Below are 21,581 nucleotides of genomic sequence, written 5' to 3' on the forward strand. Positions count from 1 at the left end.
GAACTGTGTGATTAGGGAGAACATACTATGGTGCGTGTGCAGGAAGCGGAGTGAGATTCTGGAGAAATGTGTGATTAGGGAGAACATACTATGGTGTGTGTGCAGGAAGCGGAGTGAGATTCTGGAGAAATGTGTGATTAGGGAGAACATACTATGGTCCGTGTACATGAAGCGGAGTGAGATTCTGGAGAAATGTGTGATTAGGGAGAACATACTATGGTGCGTGTGCAGGAAGCGGAGTGAGATTCTGGAGAAATGTGTGATTGGGTAGAACATACTATGGTGCGTGTGCATGAAGCAGAGTGAGATTCTGGAGAAATGTGTGATTAGGGAGAACATACTATGGTGCGTGTGCAGGAAGCGGAGTGAGATTCTGGAGAAATGTGTGATTAGGGAGAACATACTATGGTGCGTGTGCAGGAAGCGGAGTGAGATTCTGGAGAAATGAGTGATTAGGGAGAACATACTATGGTGCGTGTGCAGGAAGCGGAGTGAGATTCTGGAGAAATGTGTGATTAGGGAGAACATACTATGGTGCGTGTGCAGGAAGCAGAGTGAGATTCTGGAGAAATGTGTGATTAGGGAGAACATACTATGGTGCGTGTGCAGGAAGCGGAGTGAGATTCTGGAGAAATGAGTGATTAGGGAGAACATACTATGGTGCGTGTGCAGGAAGCAGAGTGAGATTCTGGAGAAATGTGTGATTAGGGAGAACATACTATGGTGCGTGTGCAGGAAGCAGAGTGAGATTCTGGAGAAATGTGTGATTAGGGAGAACATACTATGGTGCAAGTGCAGGAAGCGGAGTGAGATTCTGGAGAAATGTGTGATTAGGGAGAACATACTATGGTGCGTGTGCAGGAAGCGGAGTGAGATTCTGGAGAAATGTGTGATTAGGGAGAACATACTATGGTGCGTGTGCAGGAAGCGGAGTGAGATTCTGGAGAAATGTGTGATTAGGGAGAACATACTATGGTGCGTGTGCAGGAAGCGGAGTGAGATTCTGGAGAAATGTGTGATTAGGGAGAACATACTATGGTACGTGTGCAGGAAGCGGAATGAGATTCTGGAGAAATGTGTGATTAGGGAGAACATACTATGGTGCGTATGCATGAAGCGGAGTGAGATTCTGGAGAAATGTGTGATTAGGGAGAACATACTATGGTGCGTGTGCAGGAAGCGGAGTGAGATTCTGGAGAAATGTGTGATTAGGGAGAACATACTATGGTGCGTGTGCAGGAAGCGGAGTGAGATTCTGGAGAACTGTGTGATTAGGGAGAACATACTATGGTGCGTGTGCAGGAAGCGGAGTGAGATTCTGGAGAAATGTGTGATTAGGGAGAACATACTATGGTGCGTGTGCAGGAAGCGGAGTGAGATTCTGGAGAAATGTGTGATTAGGGAGAACATACTATGGTCCGTGTACATGAAGCGGAGTGAGATTCTGGAGAAATGTGTGATTAGGGAGAACATACTATGGTGCGTGTGCAGGAAGCAGAGTGAGATTCTGGAGAAATGTGTGATTGGGGAGAACATACTATGGTGCGCGTGCAGGAAGCGGAGTGAGATGCTGGAGAAATGTGTGATTAGGGAGAACATACTATGGTGCGTGTGCAGGAAGCGGAGTGAGATTCTGGAGAAATTAGTGATTAGGGAGAACATACTATGGTGCGTGTGCAGGAAGCGGAGTGAGATTCTGGATAAATGTGTGATTAGGGAGAACATACTATGGTGCGTGTGCAGGAAGCGGAGTGAGATTCTGGAGAAATGTGTGATTAGGGAGAACATACTATGGTGCGTGTGCAGGAAGCGGAGTGAGATTCTGGAGAAATGTGTGATTAGGGAGAACATACTATGGTGCGTGTGCAGGAAGCAGAGTGAGATTCTGGAGAAATGTGTGATTAGGGAGAACATACTATGGTCCGTGTGCATGAAGCGGAGTGAGATTCTGGAGAAATGTGTGATTAGGGAGAACATACTATGGTGCGTGTGCATGAAGCAGAGTGAGATTCTGGAGAAATGTGTGATTGGGGAGAACATACTATGGTGCGCGTGCAGGAAGCGGAGTGAGATTCTGGAGAAATGTGTGATTAGGGAGAACATACTATGGTGCGTGTGCAGGAAGCGGAGTGAGATTCTGGAGAAATGTGTGATTAGGGAGAACATACTATGGTGCGTGTGCAGGAAGCGGAGTGAGATTCTGGAGAAATGTGTGATTGGGGAGAACATGCTATGGTGCGCGTGCAGGAAGCGGAGTGAGATTCTGGAGAAATGTGTGATTAGGGAGAACATACTATGGTGCGTGTGCAGGAAGCGGAGTGAGATTCTGGAGAAATGTGTGATTAGGGAGAACATACTATGGTGCGTGTACATGAAGCAGGGTGAGATTCTGGAGAAATGTGTGAGTAGGGAGAACATACTATGGTGCGTGTGCATGAAGCGGAGTGAGATTCTGGAGAAATGTGTGATTAGGGAGAACATACTATGGTGCGTGTGCATGAAGCAGAGTGAGATTCTGGAGAAATGTGTGATTAGGGAGAACATACTATGGTGCGTGTGCAGGAAGCTGAGTGAGATTCTGGAGAAATGTGTGATTAGGGAGAACATACTATGGTGCATGTGCATGAAGCAGAGTGAGATTCTGGAGAAATGTGTGATTAGGGAGAACATACTATGGTGCATGTGCATGAAACAGAGTGAGATTCTGGAGAAATGTGTGATTAGGGAGAACATACTATGGTGCGTGTGCATGAAGCAGAGTGAGATTCTGGAGAAATGTGTGATTAGGGAGAACATACTATGGTGCATGTGCAGGAAGCGGAGTCAGGTTCTGGGGAAATGTGTGATTAGGGAGAACATACTATGGTGCGTGTGCATGAAGCAGAGTGAGGTTCTGGAGAAATGTGGGATTAAGGAGATTATACTATGGTGCGCGTGCAGGAAGCGAAGTGAGATTCTGGAGAAATGTGTGATTAGGGAGAACATACTATGGTGCATGTGCAGGAAGCGGAGTGAGATTCTGGAGAAATGTGTGATTAGGGAGAACATACTATGGTGCGTGTGCAGGAAGCAGAGTGAGATTCTGGAGAAATGTGTGATTAGGGAGAACATACTATGGTGCGTGTGCAGGAAGCGGAGTGAGATTCTGGAGAAATGTGTGATTAGGGAGAACATACTATGGTGCGTGTGCAGGAAGCGGAGTGAGATTCTGGAGAAATGTGTGATTAGGGAGAACATACTATGGTGCGTGTGCAGGAAGCGGAGTTAGATTCTGGAGAAATGTGTGATTAGGGAGAACATACTATGGTGCGTGTGCAGGAAGCGGAGTGAGATTCTGGAGAAATGTGTGATTAGGGAGAACATACTATGGTCCGTGTGCATGAAGCGGAGTGAGATTCTGGAGAAATGTGTGATTAGGGAGAACATACTATGGTGCGTGTGCATGAAGCAGAGTGAGATTCTGGAGAAATGTGTGATTGGGGAGAACATACTATGGTGCGCGTGCAGGAAGCGGAGTGAGATTCTGGAGAAATGTGTGATTAGGGAGAACATACTATGGTGCGTGTGCAGGAAGCGGAGTGAGATTCTGGAGAAATGTGTGATTAGGGAGAACATACTATGGTGCGTGTGCAGGAAGCGGAGTGAGATTCTGGAGAAATGTGTGATTGGGGAGAACATACTATGGTGCGCGTGCAGGAAGCGGAGTGAGATTCTGGAGAAATGTGTGATTAGGGAGAACATACTATGGTGCGTGTGCAGGAAGCGGAGTGAGATTCTGGAGAAATGTGTGATTAGGGAGAACATACTATGGTGCGTGTACATGAAGCAGGGTGAGATTCTGGAGAAATGTGTGAGTAGGGAGAACATACTATGGTGCGTGTGCATGAAGCAGAGTGAGATTCTGGAGAAATGTGTGATTAGGGAGAACATACTATGGTGCGTGTGCATGAAGCAGAGTGAGATTCTGGAGAAATGTGTGATTAGGGAGAACATACTATGGTGCATGTGCAGGAAGCGGAGTCAGGTTCTGGGGAAATGTGTGATTAGGGAGAACATACTATGGTGCGTGTGCATGAAGCAGAGTGAGGTTCTGGAGAAATGTGGGATTAAGGAGATTATACTATGGTGCGCGTGCAGGAAGCGAAGTGAGATTCTGGAGAAATGTGTGATTAGGGAGAACATACTATGGTGCATGTGCATGAAACAGAGTGAGATTCTGGAGAAATGTGTGATTAGGGAGAACATACTATGGTGCGTGTGCATGAAGCAGAGTGAGATTCTGGAGAAATGTGTGATTAGGGAGAACATACTATGGTGCATGTGCAGGAAGCGGAGTCAGGTTCTGGGGAAATGTGTGATTAGGGAGAACATACTATGGTGCGTGTGCATGAAGCAGAGTGAGGTTCTGGAGAAATGTGGGATTAAGGAGATTATACTAGGGTGCGCGTGCAGGAAGCGAAGTGAGATTCTGGAGAAATGTGTGATTAGGGAGAACATACTATGGTGCATGTGCAGGAAGCGGAGTGAGATTCTGGAGAAATGTGTGATTAGGGAGAACATACTATGGTGCGTGTGCAGGAAGCAGAGTGAGATTCTGGAGAAATGTGTGATTAGGGAGAACATACTATGGTGCGTGTGCAGGAAGCGGAGTGAGATTCTGGAGAAATGTGTGATTAGGGAGAACATACTATGGTGCGTGTGCATGAAGCAGAGTGAGATTCTGGAGAAATGTGTGATTAGGGAGAACATACTATGGTGCGTGTGCAGGAAGCGGAGTCAGGTCCTGGGGAAATGTGTGATTAGGGAGAACATACTATGGTGCATGTGCCTGGAAGCGGAGTGAGGTTCTGGAGAAATGTGTGATTAGGGAGAACATACTTTGGTGCGTGTGCAGGAAGCAGAGTGAGATTCTGGAGAAATGTGTGATTAGGGAGAACATACTTTGGTGCGTGTGCAGGAAGCAGAGTGAGATTCTGGAGAAATGTGTGATTAGGGAGAACATACTTTGGTGCGTGTGCAGGAAGCAGAGTGAGATTCTGGAGAAATGTGGGATTAAGGAGAACATACTATGGTGCGCGTGCAGGAAGCGGAGTGAGATTCTGGAGAAATGTGTGATTAGGGAGAACATACTTTGGTGCGTGTGCAGGAAGCAGAGTGAGATTCTGGAGAAATGTGTGATTAGGGAGAACATACTATGGTGCAACTGCAGGAAGCGGAGTGAGATTCTGGAGAAATGTGTGATTAGGGAGAACATACTATGGTGTGTGTGCAGGAAGCAGGGTGAGATTCTGGAGAAATGTGTGGTTAGGAAGAACATTCCATGGTGCATGTGCAGGAAGCGGAGTGAGATTCTGGAGAAATGTGTGATTAGAGAGAACATACTATGGTGCATGTGCAGGAAGCGGAGTGAAATTCTGGATAAATGTGTGATTGGGGAGAACATACTATGGTGCGTGTGCAGGAAGCGGAGTGAGATTCTGGAGAAATGTGTGATTGGGGAGAACATACTATGGTACGCGTGCAGGAAGAGGATTGAGATTCTGGAGAAATGTGTGATTAGGGAGAACATACTATGCTGCATGTGCAGGAAGCGGAGTGAAATTCTGGATAAATGTGTGATTAGGGAGAACATACTAGGGTGCGTGTGCAGGAAGCAGAGTGAGATTCTGGAGAAATGTGTGATTAGGGAGAACATACTATGGTGCAACTGCAGGAAGAGGATTGAGATTCTGGAGAAATGTGTGATTAGGGAGAACATACTATGGTGCATGTGCAGGAAGCGGAGTGAAATTCTGGATAAATGTGTGATTAGGGAGAACATACTAGGGTGCGTGTGCAGGAAGCAGAGTGAGATTCTGGAGAAATGTGTGATTAGGGAGAACATACTATGGTGCGTATGCAGGAAGCGGAGTCAGGTTCTGGGGAAATGTGTGATTAGGGAGAACATACTACGGTGCATGTGCCTGGAAGCGGAGTGAGGTTCTGGAGAAATGTGGGATTAAGGAGAACATACTATGGTGCGCGTGCAGGAAGCGGAGTGAGATTCTGGAGAAATGTGTGATTAGGGAGAACATACTTTGGTGCATGTGCAGGAAGCGGAGTGAGATTCTGGAGAAATGTGTGATTAGGGAGAACATACTATGGTGCGTGTGCAGGAAGCAGAGTGAGATTCTGGAGAAATGTGTGATTAGGGAGAACATACTATGGTGCAACTGCAGGAAGCGGAGTGAGATTCTGGAGAAATGTGTAATTAGGGAGAACATACTATGGTGCATGTGCAGGAAGCGGAGTGAGATTCTGGAGAAATGTGTGATTGGGGAGAACATACTATGGTGCAACTGCAGGAAGCTGAGTGAGATTCTGGAGAAATGTGTGATTAGGGAGAACATACTATGGTGTGTGTGCAGGAAGCAGGGTGAGATTCTGGAGAAATGTGTGGTTAGGAAGAACATTCCATGGTGCATGTGCAGGAAGCGGAGTGAGATTCTGGAGAAATGTGTGATTAGAGAGAACATACTATGGTGCATGTGCAGGAAGCGGAGTGAAATTCTGGATAAATGTGTGATTAGGGAGAACATACTAGGGTGCGCCTGCAGGAAGCTGAGTGAGATTCTGGAGAAATGTGTGATTGGGGAGAACATACTATGGTGCGTGTGCAGGAAGCGGAGTGAGATTCTGGAGAAATGTGTGATTGGGGAGAACATACTATGGTACGCGTGCAGGAAGAGGATTGAGATTCTGGAGAAATGTGTGATTAGGGAGAACATACTATGGTGCATGTGCAGGAAGCGGAGTGAAATTCTGGATAAATGTGTGATTAGGGAGAACATACTAGGGTGCGCCTGCAGGAAGCGGAGTGAGATTCTGGAGAAATGTGTGATTGGGGAGAACATACTATGGTGCGTGTGCAGGAAGCGGAGTGAGATTCTGGAGAAATGTGCGATTGGGGAGAACATACTATGGTGCGCGTGCAGGAAGCAGAGTGAGATTCTGGAGAACTGTGTGAGTAGGGAGAACATACTATGGTGTGTGTGCAGGATGCGGAGTGAGGTTCTGGAGAAATGTGTGATTAGGGAGAACATACTATGGTGCGTGTGCAGGAAGCGGAGTGAGATTCTGGAGAAATGTGTGATTAGGAAGAACATACTATGGTGCGTGTGCAGGAAGCAGAGTGAGATTCTGGAGAAATGTGTGATTAGGGAGAACATACTATGGTCCGTGTGCAGGAAGCAGAGTGAGATTCTGGAGAAATGTGTGATTAGGGAGAACATTCTATGGTGCATGTGCAGGAAGCGGAGTGAGATTCTGGAGAAATGTGTGATTGGGGAGAACATACTATGGTGCGCGTGCAGGAAGCAAAGTGAGATTCTGGAGAACTGTGTGAGTAGGGAGAACATACTATGGTGCGCGTGCAGGAGGCGGAGTGAGATTCTGGAGAAATGTGTGATTAGGGAGAACATTCTATGGTGCATGTGCAGGAAGCGGAGTGAGATTCTGGAGAAATGTGTGATTGGGGAGAACATACTATGGTGCGCGTGCAGGAAGCGGAGTGAGATTCTGGAGAAATGTGTGACTAGGGAGAACATACTATGGTATGTGTGCAGGAAGCGGAGTGAGATTCTGGAGAAATGTGTGATTAGGGAGAACATACTATGGTGCGTGTGCAGGAAGCAGAGTGAGATTCTGGAGAAATGTGTGATTAGGGAGAACATACTATGGTGCGTCTGCAGGAAGCGGAGTGAGATTCTGGAGAAATGTGTGATTGGGGAGAACATACTATGGTGCGCGTGCAGGAAGCGGAGTGAGATTCTGGAGGAATGAGTGATTGGGGAGAACATACTATGGTGCATGTGCAGGAGGCGGAATGAGATTCTGGAGAAATGTGTGATTAGGAAGAACATACTATGGTGCATGTGCAGGAAGCGGAGTGAGATTCTGGAGAAATGTGTGATTGGGGAGAACATACTATGGTGCGTGTGCAGGAAGCGGAGTGAGATTCTGGAGAAATGTGTGATTGGGGAGAACATACTATGGTACGCGTGCAGGAAGAGGATTGAGATTCTGGAGAAATGTGTGATTAGGGAGAACATACTATGGTGCATGTGCAGGAAGCGGAGTGAAATTCTGGATAAATGTGTGATTAGGGAGAACATACTAGGGTGCGCCTGCAGGAAGCGGAGTGAGATTCTGGAGAAATGTGTGATTGGGGAGAACATACTATGGTGCGTGTGCAGGAAGCGGAGTGAGATTCTGGAGAAATGTGCGATTGGGGAGAACATACTATGGTGCGCGTGCAGGAAGCAGAGTGAGATTCTGGAGAACTGTGTGAGTAGGGAGAACATACTATGGTGCGCGTGCAGGAAGCGGAGTGAGATTCTGGAGAAATGTGTGATTAGGGAGAACATACTATGGTGCATGTGCAGGAAGCGGAGTGAGAATCTGGATAAATGTGTGATTAGGGAGAACATACTATGGTGCGCGTGCAGGAAGCAAAGTGAGATTCTGGAGAACTGTGTGAGTAGGGAGAACATACTATGGTGCGCGTGCAGGAGGCGGAGTGAGATTCTGGAGAAATGTGTGATTAGGGAGAACATTCTATGGTGCATGTGCAGGAAGCGGAGTGAGATTCTGGAGAAATGTGTGATTGGGGAGAACATACTATGGTGCGCGTGCAGGAAGCGGAGTGAGATTCTGGAGAAATGTGTGACTAGGGAGAACATACTATGGTATGTGTGCAGGAAGCGGAGTGAGATTCTGGAGAAATGTGTGACTAGGGAGAACATACTATGGTATGTGTGCAGGAAGCGGAGTGAGATTCTGGAGAAATGTGTGATTAGGGAGAACATACTATGGTGCGTGTGCAGGAAGCAGAGTGAGATTCTGGAGAAATGTGTGATTAGGGAGAACATACTATGGTGCGTCTGCAGGAAGCGGAGTGAGATTCTGGAGAAATGTGTGATTGGGGAGAACATACTATGGTGCGCGTGCAGGAAGCGGAGTGAGATTCTGGAGGAATGAGTGATTGGGGAGAACATACTATGGTGCATGTGCAGGAGGCGGAATGAGATTCTGGAGAAATGTGTGATTAGGAAGAACATACTATGGTGCGTGTGCAGGAAGCGGAGTGAGATTCTGGAGAAATGTGTGATTAGGGAGAACATACTATGGTGCGTGTGCAGGAAGCGGAGTGAGATTCTGGAGAAATGTGTGATTAGGGAGAACATACTATGGTGCGTGTGCAGGAAGCGGAGTGAGATTCTGGAGAAATGTGTGATTGGGGAGAACATACTATGGTGCGCGTGCAGGAAGCGGAGTGAGATTCTGGAGAAATGTGTGATTAGGGAGAACATACTATGGTGCGTGTGCAGGAAGCGGAGTGAGATTCTGGAGAAATGTGTGATTGGGGAGAACATACTATGGTGCGCGTGCAGGAAGTGGAGTGAGATTCTGGAGAAATGTGTGATTAGGGAGAACATACTATGGTGCATGTGCAGGAGGTGGAATGAGATACTGGAGAAATGTGTGATTGGGGAGAACATACTATGGTCCGTGTACATGAAGCAGAGTGAGATTCTGGAGAAATGAGTGATTAGGGAGAACATACTATGGTGCATGTGCAGGAAGCAGAGTGAGATTCTGGAGAAATGTGTGATTGGGGAGAACATACTATGGTGCGTGTGCAGGAAGCAGAGGGAGATTCTGGAGAAATGTGTGATTAGGGAGAACATACTATGGTGCGTGTACAGGAAGCGGAATGAGATTCTGGAGAAATGTGTGATTAGGGAGAACATACTATGGTGCATGTGCAGGAGGTGGAATGAGATACTGGAGAAATGTGTGATTGGGGAGAACATACTATGGTCCGTGTACATGAAGCAGAGTGAGATTCTGGAGAAATGAGTGATTAGGGAGAACATACTATGGTGCATGTGCAGGAAGCGGAGTGAGATTCTGGAGAAATGTGTGATTGGGGAGAACATACTATGGTGCGTGTGCAGGAAGCAGAGGGAGATTCTGGAGAAATGTGTGATTAGGGAGAACATACTATGGTGCGTGTACAGGAAGCGGAGTGAGATTCTGGAGAAATGTGTGATTAGGGATAACATACTATGGTGTGTGTGCAGGAAGCGGAGTGAGATTCTGGAGAAATGTGTGATTAGGGAGAACATACTATGGTGCATGTGCAGGAGGCGGAATGAGATTCTGGAGAAATGTATGATTAGGGAGAACATACTATGGTGCATGTGCAGGAAGCGGAGTGAGATTATGGAGGAATGAGTGATTGGGGAGAACATACTTTGGTGCATGTGCAGGAAGCGGAGTGAGATTCTGGAGAAATGTGTGATTAGGAAGAACATACTATGGTGAGTGTGCAGGAAGCGGAGTGAGATTCTGGAGAAATGTGTGATTAGGAAGAACATACTATGGTGCATGTGCAGGAAGCGGAGTGAGATTCTGGAGAAATGTGTGAGTAGGGAGAACATACTATGGTGCGTGTGCAGGAAGCGGAGTGAGATTCTGGAGAAATGTGTGATTAGGGAGAACATACTATGGTGCGTGTGCAGGAAGCGGAGTGCGATTCTGGAGAAATGTGTGATTAGGGAGAACATACTATGGTGAGTGTGCAGGAAGCGGAGTGAGATTCTGGAGAAATGTGTGATTGGGGAGAACATACTATGGTGTGTGTGCAGGAAGCTGAGTGAGATTCTGGAGAAATGTGTGATTAGGGAGAACATACTATGGTGCGTATGCATGAAGCGGAGTGAGATTCTGGAGAAATGTGTGATTAGGGAGAACATACTATGGTGAGTGTGCAGGAAGCTGAGTGAGATTCTGGAGAAATGTGTGATTAGGGAGTACATACTATGGTGCGTGTGCAGGAAGCAGAGTGAGATTCTGGAGAAATGTGTGATTAGGGAGAACATACTATGGTGTGTGTACAGGAAGCGGAGTGAGATTCAGGAGAAATGTGTGATTAGGGAGAACATACTATGGTGCGTGTGCAGGAAGCGGAGTGAGATTCTGGAGAAATGTGTGATTAGGGAGAACATACTATGGTGCGTGTGCAGGAAGCGGAGTGAGATTCTGGAGAAATGTGTGATTAGGGAGAACATACTATGGTGCGTATGCATGAAGCGGAGTGAGATTCTGGAGAAATGTGTGATTAGGGAGAACATACTATGGTGTGTGTGCAGGAAGCGGAGTGAGATTCTGGAGAAATGTGTGATTAGGGAGTACATACTATGGTGCGTGTGCAGGAAGCTGAGTGAGATTCTGGAGAAATGTGTGATTGGGGAGAACATACTATGGTGCGTGTGCAGGAAGCGGAGTGAGATTCTGGAGAAATGTGTGATTAGGGAGAACATACTATGGTGCGTGTGCAGGAAGCTGAGTGAGATTCTGGAGAAATGTGTGATTAGGGAGAACATACTATGGTGTGTGTGCAGGAAGCGGAGTGAGATTCTGGAGAAATGTGTGATTAGGGAGAACATACTATGGTGTGTGTGCAGGATGCGGAGTGAGGTTCTGGAGAAATGTGTGATTAGGGAGAACATACTATGGTGCGCGTGCAGGAAGCGGAGTGAGATTCTGGAGAAATGTGTGATTAGGAAGAGCATACTATGGTGCGCGTGCAGGAAGCTGAGTGAGATTCTGGAGAAATGTGTGATTAGGGAGAACATACTATGGTGCGTGTGCAGGAAGCAGAGTGAGATTCTGGAGAAATGTGTGATTAGGGAGAACATACTATGGTGCGTGTGCAGGAAGCGGAGTGAGATTCTGGAGAAATGTGTGATTGGGGAGAACATACTATGGTGCGTGTACAGGAAGCAGAGTGAGATTCTGGAGAAATGTGTGATTAGGGAGAACATACTATGGTCCGTGTGCAGGAAGCAGAGTGAGATTCTGGAGAAATGTGTGATTAGGGAGAACATACTATGGTGCGCGTGCAGGAAGCGGAGTGAGATTCTGGAGAAATGTGTGATTAGGAAGAACATACTATGGTGTGTGTGCAGGATGCGGAGTGAGATTCTGAAGAAATGTATGATTAGGGAGAACATACTATGGTGCGTGTGCAGGAAGCGGAGTGAGATTCTGGAGAAATGTGTGATTAGGGAGAACATACTATGGTCCGTGTGCAGGAAGCAGAGTGAGATTCTGGAGAAATGTGTGATTAGGGAGAACATACTATGGTCCGTGTGCAGGAAGCAGAGTGAGATTCTGGAGAAATGTGTGATTAGGAAGAACATACTATGGTGTGTGTGCAGGATGCGGAGTGAGGTTCTGGAGAAATGTGTGATTAGGGAGAACATACTATGGTCCGTGTGCAGGAAGCAGAGTGAGATTCTGGAGAAATGTGTGATTAGGGAGAACATACTATGGTCCGTGTGCAGGAAGCAGAGTGAGATTCTGGAGAAATGTGTGATTAGGAAGAACATACTATGGTGTGTGTGCAGGATGCGGAGTGAGGTTCTGGAGAAATGTGTGATTAGGGAGAACATACTATGGTGCGTGTGCAGGAAGCGGAGTGAGATTCTGGAGAAATGTGTGATTAGGAATAACATACTATGGTGCGTGTGCAGGAAGCAGAGTGAGATTCTGGAGAAATGTGTGATTAGGGAGAACATACTATGGTCCGTGTGCAGGAAGCAGAGTGAGATTCTGGAGAAATGTGTGATTAGAGAGAACATACTATGGTGCGCGTGCAGGAAGCGGAGTGAGATTCTGGAGAAATGTGTGATTAGGAAGAACATACTATGGTGCGTGTGCAGGAAGCAGAGTGAGATTCTGGAGAAATGTGTGATTAGGGAGAACATACTATGGTCCGTGTGCAGGAAGCAGAGTGAGATTCTGGAGAAATGTGTGATTAGGGAGAACATACTATGGTGCGCGTGCAGGAAGCGGAGTGAGATTCTGGAGAAATGTGTGATTAGGAAGAACATACTATGGTGCGTGTGCAGGAAGCAGAGTGAGATTCTGGAGAAATGTGTGATTAGGAAGAACATACTATGGTGCGTGTGCAGGAAGCAGGGTGAGATTCTGGAGAAATGTGTGATTAGGGAGAACATACTATGGTCCGTGTGCAGGAAGCAGAGTGAGATTCTGGAGAAATGTGTGATTAGGGGGAACATACTATGGTGCATGTGCATGAAGCGGAGTGAGATTCTGGAGAAATGTGTGATTAGGAAGAACATACTATGGTGTGTGTGCAGGATGCGGAGTGAGATTCTGGAGAAATGTATGATTAGGGAGAACATACTATGGTGCGCGTGCAGGAAGCGGAGTGAGATTCTGGAGAAATGTGTGATTAGGAAGAACATACTATGGTGCGTGTGCAGGAAGCAGAGTGAGATTCTGGAGAAATGTGTGATTAGGGAGAACATACTATGGTGCATGTGCAGGAAGCGGAGTGAAATTCTGGATAAATGTGTGATTAGGGAGAACATACTAGGGTGCGCCTGCAGGAAGCGGAGTGAGATTCTGGAGAAATGTGTGATTGGGGAGAACATACTATGGTGCGTGTGCAGGAAGCGGAGTGAGATTCTGGAGAAATGTGCGATTGGGGAGAACATACTATGGTGCGCGTGCAGGAAGCAGAGTGAGATTCTGGAGAACTGTGTGAGTAGGGAGAACATACTATGGTGCGCGTGCAGGAAGCGGAGTGAGATTCTGGAGAAATGTGTGATTAGGGAGAACATACTATGGTGCATGTGCAGGAAGCGGAGTGAGAATCTGGATAAATGTGTGATTAGGGAGAACATACTATGGTGCGCGTGCAGGAAGCAAAGTGAGATTCTGGAGAACTGTGTGAGTAGGGAGAACATACTATGGTGCGCGTGCAGGAGGCGGAGTGAGATTCTGGAGAAATGTGTAATTAGGGAGAACATTCTATGGTGCATGTGCAGGAAGCGGAGTGAGATTCTGGAGAAATGTGTGATTGGGGAGAACATACTATGGTGCGCGTGCAGGAAGCGGAGTGAGATTCTGGAGAAATGTGTGACTAGGGAGAACATACTATGGTATGTGTGCAGGAAGCGGAGTGAGATTCTGGAGAAATGTGTGACTAGGGAGAACATACTATGGTATGTGTGCAGGAAGCGGAGTGAGATTCTGGAGAAATGTGTGATTAGGGAGAACATACTATGGTGCGTGTGCAGGAAGCAGAGTGAGATTCTGGAGAAATGTGTGATTAGGGAGAACATACTATGGTGCGTCTGCAGGAAGCGGAGTGAGATTCTGGAGAAATGTGTGATTGGGGAGAACATACTATGGTGCGCGTGCAGGAAGCGGAGTGAGATTCTGGAGGAATGAGTGATTGGGGAGAACATACTATGGTGCATGTGCAGGAGGCGGAATGAGATTCTGGAGAAATGTGTGATTAGGAAGAACATACTATGGTGCGTGTGCAGGAAGCGGAGTGAGATTCTGGAGAAATGTGTGATTAGGGAGAACATACTATGGTGCGTGTGCAGGAAGCGGAGTGAGATTCTGGAGAAATGTGTGATTAGGGAGAACATACTATGGTGCGTGTGCAGGAAGCGGAGTGAGATTCTGGAGAAATGTGTGATTGGGGAGAACATACTATGGTGCGCGTGCAGGAAGCGGAGTGAGATTCTGGAGAAATGTGTGATTAGGGAGAACATACTATGGTGCGTGTGCAGGAAGCGGAGTGAGATTCTGGAGAAATGTGTGATTGGGGAGAACATACTATGGTGCGCGTGCAGGAAGTGGAGTGAGATTCTGGAGAAATGTGTGATTAGGGAGAACATACTATGGTGCATGTGCAGGAGGTGGAATGAGATACTGGAGAAATGTGTGATTGGGGAGAACATACTATGGTCCGTGTACATGAAGCAGAGTGAGATTCTGGAGAAATGAGTGATTAGGGAGAACATACTATGGTGCATGTGCAGGAAGCGGAGTGAGATTCTGGAGAAATGTGTGATTGGGGAGAACATACTATGGTGCGTGTGCAGGAAGCAGAGGGAGATTCTGGAGAAATGTGTGATTAGGGAGAACATACTATGGTGCGTGTACAGGAAGCGGAATGAGATTCTGGAGAAATGTGTGATTAGGGAGAACATACTATGGTGCATGTGCAGGAGGTGGAATGAGATACTGGAGAAATGTGTGATTGGGGAGAACATACTATGGTCCGTGTACATGAAGCAGAGTGAGATTCTGGAGAAATGAGTGATTAGGGAGAACATACTATGGTGCATGTGCAGGAAGCGGAGTGAGATTCTGGAGAAATGTGTGATTGGGGAGAACATACTATGGTGCGTGTGCAGGAAGCAGAGGGAGATTCTGGAGAAATGTGTGATTAGGGAGAACATACTATGGTGCGTGTACAGGAAGCGGAGTGAGATTCTGGAGAAATGTGTGATTAGGGATAACATACTATGGTGTGTGTGCAGGAAGCGGAGTGAGATTCTGGAGAAATGTGTGATTAGGGAGAACATACTATGGTGCATGTGCAGGAGGCGGAATGAGATTCTGGAGAAATGTATGATTAGGGAGAACATACTATGGTGCATGTGCAGGAAGCGGAGTGAGATTATGGAGGAATGAGTGATTGGGGAGAACATACTTTGGTGCATGTGCAGGAAGCGGAGTGAGATTCTGGAGAAATGTGTGATTAGGAAGAACATACTATGGTGAGTGTGCAGGAAGCGGAGTGAGATTCTGGAGAAATGTGTGATTAGGAAGAACATACTATGGTGCATGTGCAGGAAGCGGAGTGAGATTCTGGAGAAATGTGTGAGTAGGGAGAACATACTATGGTGCGTGTGCAGGAAGCGGAGTGAGATTCTGGAGAAATGTGTGATTAGGGAGAACATACTATGGTGCGTGTGCAGGAAGCGGAGTGCGATTCTGGAGAAATGTGTGATTAGGGAGAACATACTATGGTGAGTGTGCAGGAAGCGGAGTGAGATTCTGGAGAAATGTGTGATTGGGGAGAACATACTATGGTGTGTGTGCAGGAAGCTGAGTGAGATTCTGGAGAAATGTGTGATTAGGGAGAACATACTATGGTGCGTATGCATGAAGCGGAGTGAGATTCTGGAGAAATGTGTGATTAGGGAGAACATACTATGGTGAGTGTGCAGGAAGCTGAGTGAGATTCTGGAGAAATGTGTGATTAGGGAGTACATACTATGGTGCGTGTGCAGGAAGCAGAGTGAGATTCTGGAGAAATGTGTGATTAGGGAGAACATACTATGGTGTGTGTACAGGAAGCGGAGTGAGATTCAGGAGAAATGTGTGATTAGGGAGAACATACTATGGTGCGTGTGCAGGAAGCGGAGTGAGATTCTGGAGAAATGTGTGATTAGGGAGAACATACTATGGTGCGTGTGCAGGAAGCGGAGTGAGATTCTGGAGAAATGTGTGATTAGGGAGAACATACTATGGTGCGTATGCATGAAGCGGAGTGAGATTCTGGAGAAATGTGTGATTAGGGAGAACATACTATGGTGTGTGTGCAGGAAGCGGAGTGAGATTCTGGAGAAATGTGTGATTAGGGAGTACATACTATGGTGCGTGTGCAGGAAGCTGAGTGAGATTCTGGAGAAATGTGTGATTGGGGAGAACATACTATGGTGCGTGTGCAGGAAGCGGAGTGAGATTCTGGAGAAATGTGTGATTAGGGAGAACATACTATGGTGCGTGTGCAGGAAGCTGAGTGAGATTCTGGAGAAATGTGTGATTAGGGAGAACATACTATGGTGTGTGTGCAGGAAGCGGAGTGAGATTCTGGAGAAATGTGTGATTAGGGAGAACATACTATGGTGTGTGTGCAGGATGCGGAGTGAGGTTCTGGAGAAATGTGTGATTAGGGAGAACATACTATGGTGCGCGTGCAGGAAGCGGAGTGAGATTCTGGAGAAATGTGTGATTAGGAAGAGCATACTATGGTGCGCGTGCAGGAAGCTGAGTGAGATTCTGGAGAAATTTGTGATTAGGGAGAACATACTATGGTGCGTGTGCAGGAAGCAGAGTGAGATTCTGGAGAAATGTGTGATTAGGGAGAACATACTATGGTGCGTGTGCAGGAAGCGGAGTGAGATTCTGGAGAAATGTGTGATTGGGGAGAACATACTATGGTGCGTGTACAGGAAGCAGAGTGAGATTCTGGAGAAATGTGTGATTAGGGAGAACATACTATGGTCCGTGTGCAGGAAGTAGAGTGAGATTCTGGAGAAATGTGTGATTAGGGAGAACATACTATGGTGCGCGTGCAGGAAGCGGAGTGAGATTCTGGAGAAATGTGTGATTAGGAAGAACATACTATGGTGTGTGTGCAGGATGCGGAGTGAGATTCTGAAGAAATGTATGATTAGGGAGAACATACTATGGTGCGCGTGCAGGAAGCGGAGTGAGATTCTGGAGAAATGTGTGATTAGGGAGAACATACTATGGTGCGTGTGCAGGAAGCAGAGTGAGATTCTGGAGAAATGTGTGATTAGGGAGAACATACTATGGTCCGTGTGCAGGAAGCAGAGTGAGATTCTGGAGAAATGTGTGATTAGGAAGAACATACTATGGTGTGTGTGCAGGATGCGGAGTGAGGTTCTGGAGAAATGTGTGATTAGGGAGAACATACTATGGTGCGTGTGCAGGAAGCGGAGTGAGATTCTGGAGAAATGTGTGATTAGGAATAACATACTATGGTGCGTGTGCAGGAAGCAGAGTGAGATTCTGGAGAAATGTGTGATTAGGGAGAACATACTATGGTCCGTGTGCAGGAAGCAGAGTGAGATTCTGGAGAAATGTGTGATTAGAGAGAACATACTATGGTGCGCGTGCAGGAAGCGGAGTGAGATTCTGGAGAAATGTGTGATTAGGAAGAACATACTATGGTGCGTGTGCAGGAAGCAGAGTGAGATTCTGGAGAAATGTGTGATTAGGGAGAACATACTATGGTCCGTGTGCAGGAAGCAGAGTGAGATTCTGGAGAAATGTGTGATTAGGGAGAACATACTATGGTGCGCGTGCAGGAAGCGGAGTGAGATTCTGGAGAAATGTGTGATTAGGAAGAACATACTATGGTGCGTGTGCAGGAAGCAGAGTGAGATTCTGGAGAAATGTGTGATTAGGAAGAACATACTATGGTGCGTGTGCAGGAAGCAGGGTGAGATTCTGGAGAAATGTGTGATTAGGGAGAACATACTATGGTCCGTGTGCAGGAAGCAGAGTGAGATTCTGGAGAAATGTGTGATTAGGGAGAACATACTATGGTGCATGTGCATGAAGCGGAGTGAGATTCTGGAGAAATGTGTGATTAGGAAGAACATACTATGGTGTGTGTGCAGGATGCGGAGTGAGATTCTGGAGAAATGTATGATTAGGGAGAACATACTATGGTGCGCGTGCAGGAAGCGGAGTGAGATTCTGGAGAAATGTGTGATTAGGAAGAACATACTATGGTGCGTGTGCAGGAAGCAGAGTGAGATTCTGGAGAAATGTGTGATTAGGGAGAACATACTATGGTCCGTGTGCAGGAAGCAGAGTGAGATTCTGGAGAAATGTGTGATTAGGGAGAACATACTATGGTGCGCGTGCAGGAAGCAGAGTGAGATTCTGGAGAAATGTGTGATTAGGGAGAACATACTATGGTACGTGTGCAGGAAACAGAGGGAGATTCTGGAGAAATGTGTGATTAGGGAGTACATACTATGGTGTGTGTGCAGGAAGCAGAGTGAGATTCTGGAGAAATGTGTGATTAGGGAGAACATACTATGGTGCGTGTGCATGAAGCGGAGTGAGATTCTGGAGAAATGTGTTATTAGGGAGAACATACTATGGTGCGTGTGCATGAAGCGGAGTGAGATTCTGGAGAAATGTGTTATTAGGGAGAACATACTATGGTGCGTGTGCAGGAAGCAGAGTGAGATTCTGGAGAAATGTGTGATTAGGAAGAACATACTATGGTGTGTGTACAGGAAGCGGAGTGAGATTCTGGAGAAATGTGTGATTAGGGAGAACATACTATGGTGTGTGTGCAGGAAGCAGAGTGAGATCATGGAGAAATGTGTGATTAGGGAGAACATACTATGGTGAGTGTGCAGGAAGCAGAGTGAGATTCTGGAGAAATGTGTGATTAGGAAGAACATACTATGGTGTGTGTGCAGGAAGCGGAGTGAGATTCTGGAGAAATGTGTGATTAGGGAGAACATACTATGGTGTGTGTGCAGGAAGCGGAGTGAGATTCTGGAGAAATGTGTGATTAGGAAGAACATACTATGGTGTGTGTGCAGGAAGCGGAGTGAGATTCTGGAGAAATGTGTGATTAGGAAGAACATACTATGGTGTGTGTGCAGGAAGCGGAGTGAGATTCTGGAGAAATGTGTGATTAGGAAGAACATACTATGGTGTGTGTACAGGAAGCGGAGTGAGATTCTGGAGAAATGTGTGATTAGGGAGAACATACTATGGTGTGTGTGCAGGAAGCAGAGTGAGATCATGGAGAAATTAAGTTTATTCCAAAGATCACATTATTCATGCTGTTCTGTAAACTGAATCTTTTTCTCTCATCTCTTCACATTAGGATCACCTTAACACTGGTCATTAAATCATCGGAGCATCTTCCTCCGGAATGTTTTGCTCCAAGAAGAAAGCACTTGCCTCGTGTCCAAATATTCTCACTCCAGATCAAATCCCTACATTCTTTATACCGCCTAAGCTGTCATCATTTCCAGATGGGGGCAGCCATGTTGGAATGTGGCTTCAGAAGAAAATGTCAGAGCCTGGATCCGGAGCCACATCCAAGGTGTTACTGAGATCAGCCAGCCGCCATGTCATTCAGGTGGAAGATGTGGAGCAGGAGACAGAAGCCCCAGATCAAAGGCATCATCCAGCCTTAGCTGCCACCATCATGACAACTCCCTATCTGTCTGAGAGCCCACACACACGCAGGCGGGAGTCCCTCTTCCATCAGATGTGCCACACACAGGGACCCTATGAGGTAAAACCGCTTTCCCCACTAGATTCAGATTCTATACTGAGTTGGAAGTCATCCTCCCATGACCTCAGCACCCAGCAGGTTCATTATGGAGCAATGGACAGTGACGCCACATCATCTTCGGAATCCTCGCCCTATGGCTCACCCCTTTTAAGTCGGTCGCTGGTAGGGAGCTCTGGTCAAGTCTCTGGCAGGCAACGTCTCCTTTGTCGCGCTCTGACTGTCAAGAACTTGACTCGGGCTAGCTCCTTGTCCACCGAGGAGGCAAGCTCAACAGACACCAGTCCCAATCTGTCCTCCAGGGAAAGCCGCTCCAGCTCCAGAGCTTCTATGATCCATCTAGTTCCTCCACCTATTTTTCACTTGGACTTTATCTGTTGTCAGGAGCGACTGACCAAAGAGACAGATGTACAGCTAAGTAAAGGGGGTCTGCTCCGCTTGTCTGTTGAGTATGTGAAAGAATTGGGACGTCTGAGGGTGAAGTTAGTGATGGCGGAGAATGTCTACCCTTTCAACCAAGACCCCAAGAACATCAGCTGCTGTGTGGTGATGTGCCTGTTGCCAGGGAAGATACAGAAGCAGAGAAGCACCATCATCCGGCGGAGCAGGAATCCTATTTTTAATGAAGATTTTTTCTTTGAGGGCATCGAGAAAGGGGACCCAGACAATCTCAGCCTGAAGGTGAAAGTTATAAACAGAGGGACAGGTATGAAGCGAGACCATGTGCTGGGTCACAGTCAGCTGAAACTTTCCGCCATTCTACCAATGTAATCATTTATTGCGGGGGGGGGGCGAGGTATGGGGGGGGAGGTATTTTTGGTTGGATGGTCTGTACTTTAAAATTGATTTCAAATGTTAAGGAAATTACATGTTCAGGTCTGAATAAACCAATGCTGTTTTTTTTACTAAGATGAGAATTGTGGGGTTTGTGTGTGCAGTTATATAGGACAGAAAGGGTGTGTTTCTTACAGCCCCAAAAACTACCCACACAGGTGTGACCCTCTGTAGGAAATCAGTAGCGCTGTCCCCACCATTTATCGGAGATAATCAGTAAATGATTAAAAAATGGCTAATTACTATTAAATTTTAAAACACATAAATCATATTTTATTAACATATATTGCTGCAGCAAAATTGACATACATAAAAATGCATATTGTGTATAGTGGATGCCTTTAATGTAAATGCTCCACATACACAAATGTATATACTTAATTACGTTTATTCTCTGAGGCTTGGATTTTAATAAGCTGACTTCAAAATGTCCACATAGATTAATGATAGACCAATGAGCTCGGCATTTACGGACACTGCTTGCATGAGTATGTCCTTAATTAATTAATGTCCCGAAAAAGATGTGTGCACACATATATCACTTTGAATGGATAGTTACCATGGGCGATAAGTTTTTCATTCACCTCTTTAGAACAATCTGTTTAGGACCGTCCCAATTGGAAAGACTCTCTCTGCTGGTGCTTGTCCATTTACTGCAGAATATCTGGAGACAATGGCCCTCATTCCGAGTTGTTCGCTCGCAAGGCGAATGTAGCAGAGTTACACACGCTAAGCCGCCGCCTACTGGGAGTGAATCTTAGCTTCTTAAAATTGCGACCGACGT

The 21,581-nt window shown here is 46.5% G+C and overlaps 1 protein-coding gene across 1 annotated transcript in view; it reads left to right on the top strand.

Annotated features, from left to right (window-relative positions):
- The window catches only part of LOC134980865 (C2 calcium-dependent domain-containing protein 4C-like), a 50,725-nt gene extending 29,991 nt beyond the window's left edge, over window positions 1-20,734 (top strand). The window contains exon 2 of the mRNA XM_063947858.1: window positions 19,550-20,734. Coding sequence (XP_063803928.1) covers window positions 19,598-20,734 — 1,137 coding nt within the window. The 5' untranslated portion in view covers window positions 19,550-19,597. The remainder of the gene's footprint in view (window positions 1-19,549) is intronic.
- Window positions 20,735-21,581: the final 847 nt, after the last annotated feature.

This window comes from Pseudophryne corroboree, chromosome 12 (assembly GCF_028390025.1).
Source record: "Pseudophryne corroboree isolate aPseCor3 chromosome 12, aPseCor3.hap2, whole genome shotgun sequence".
NCBI classification, from domain to species: domain Eukaryota; kingdom Metazoa; phylum Chordata; class Amphibia; order Anura; family Myobatrachidae; genus Pseudophryne; species Pseudophryne corroboree.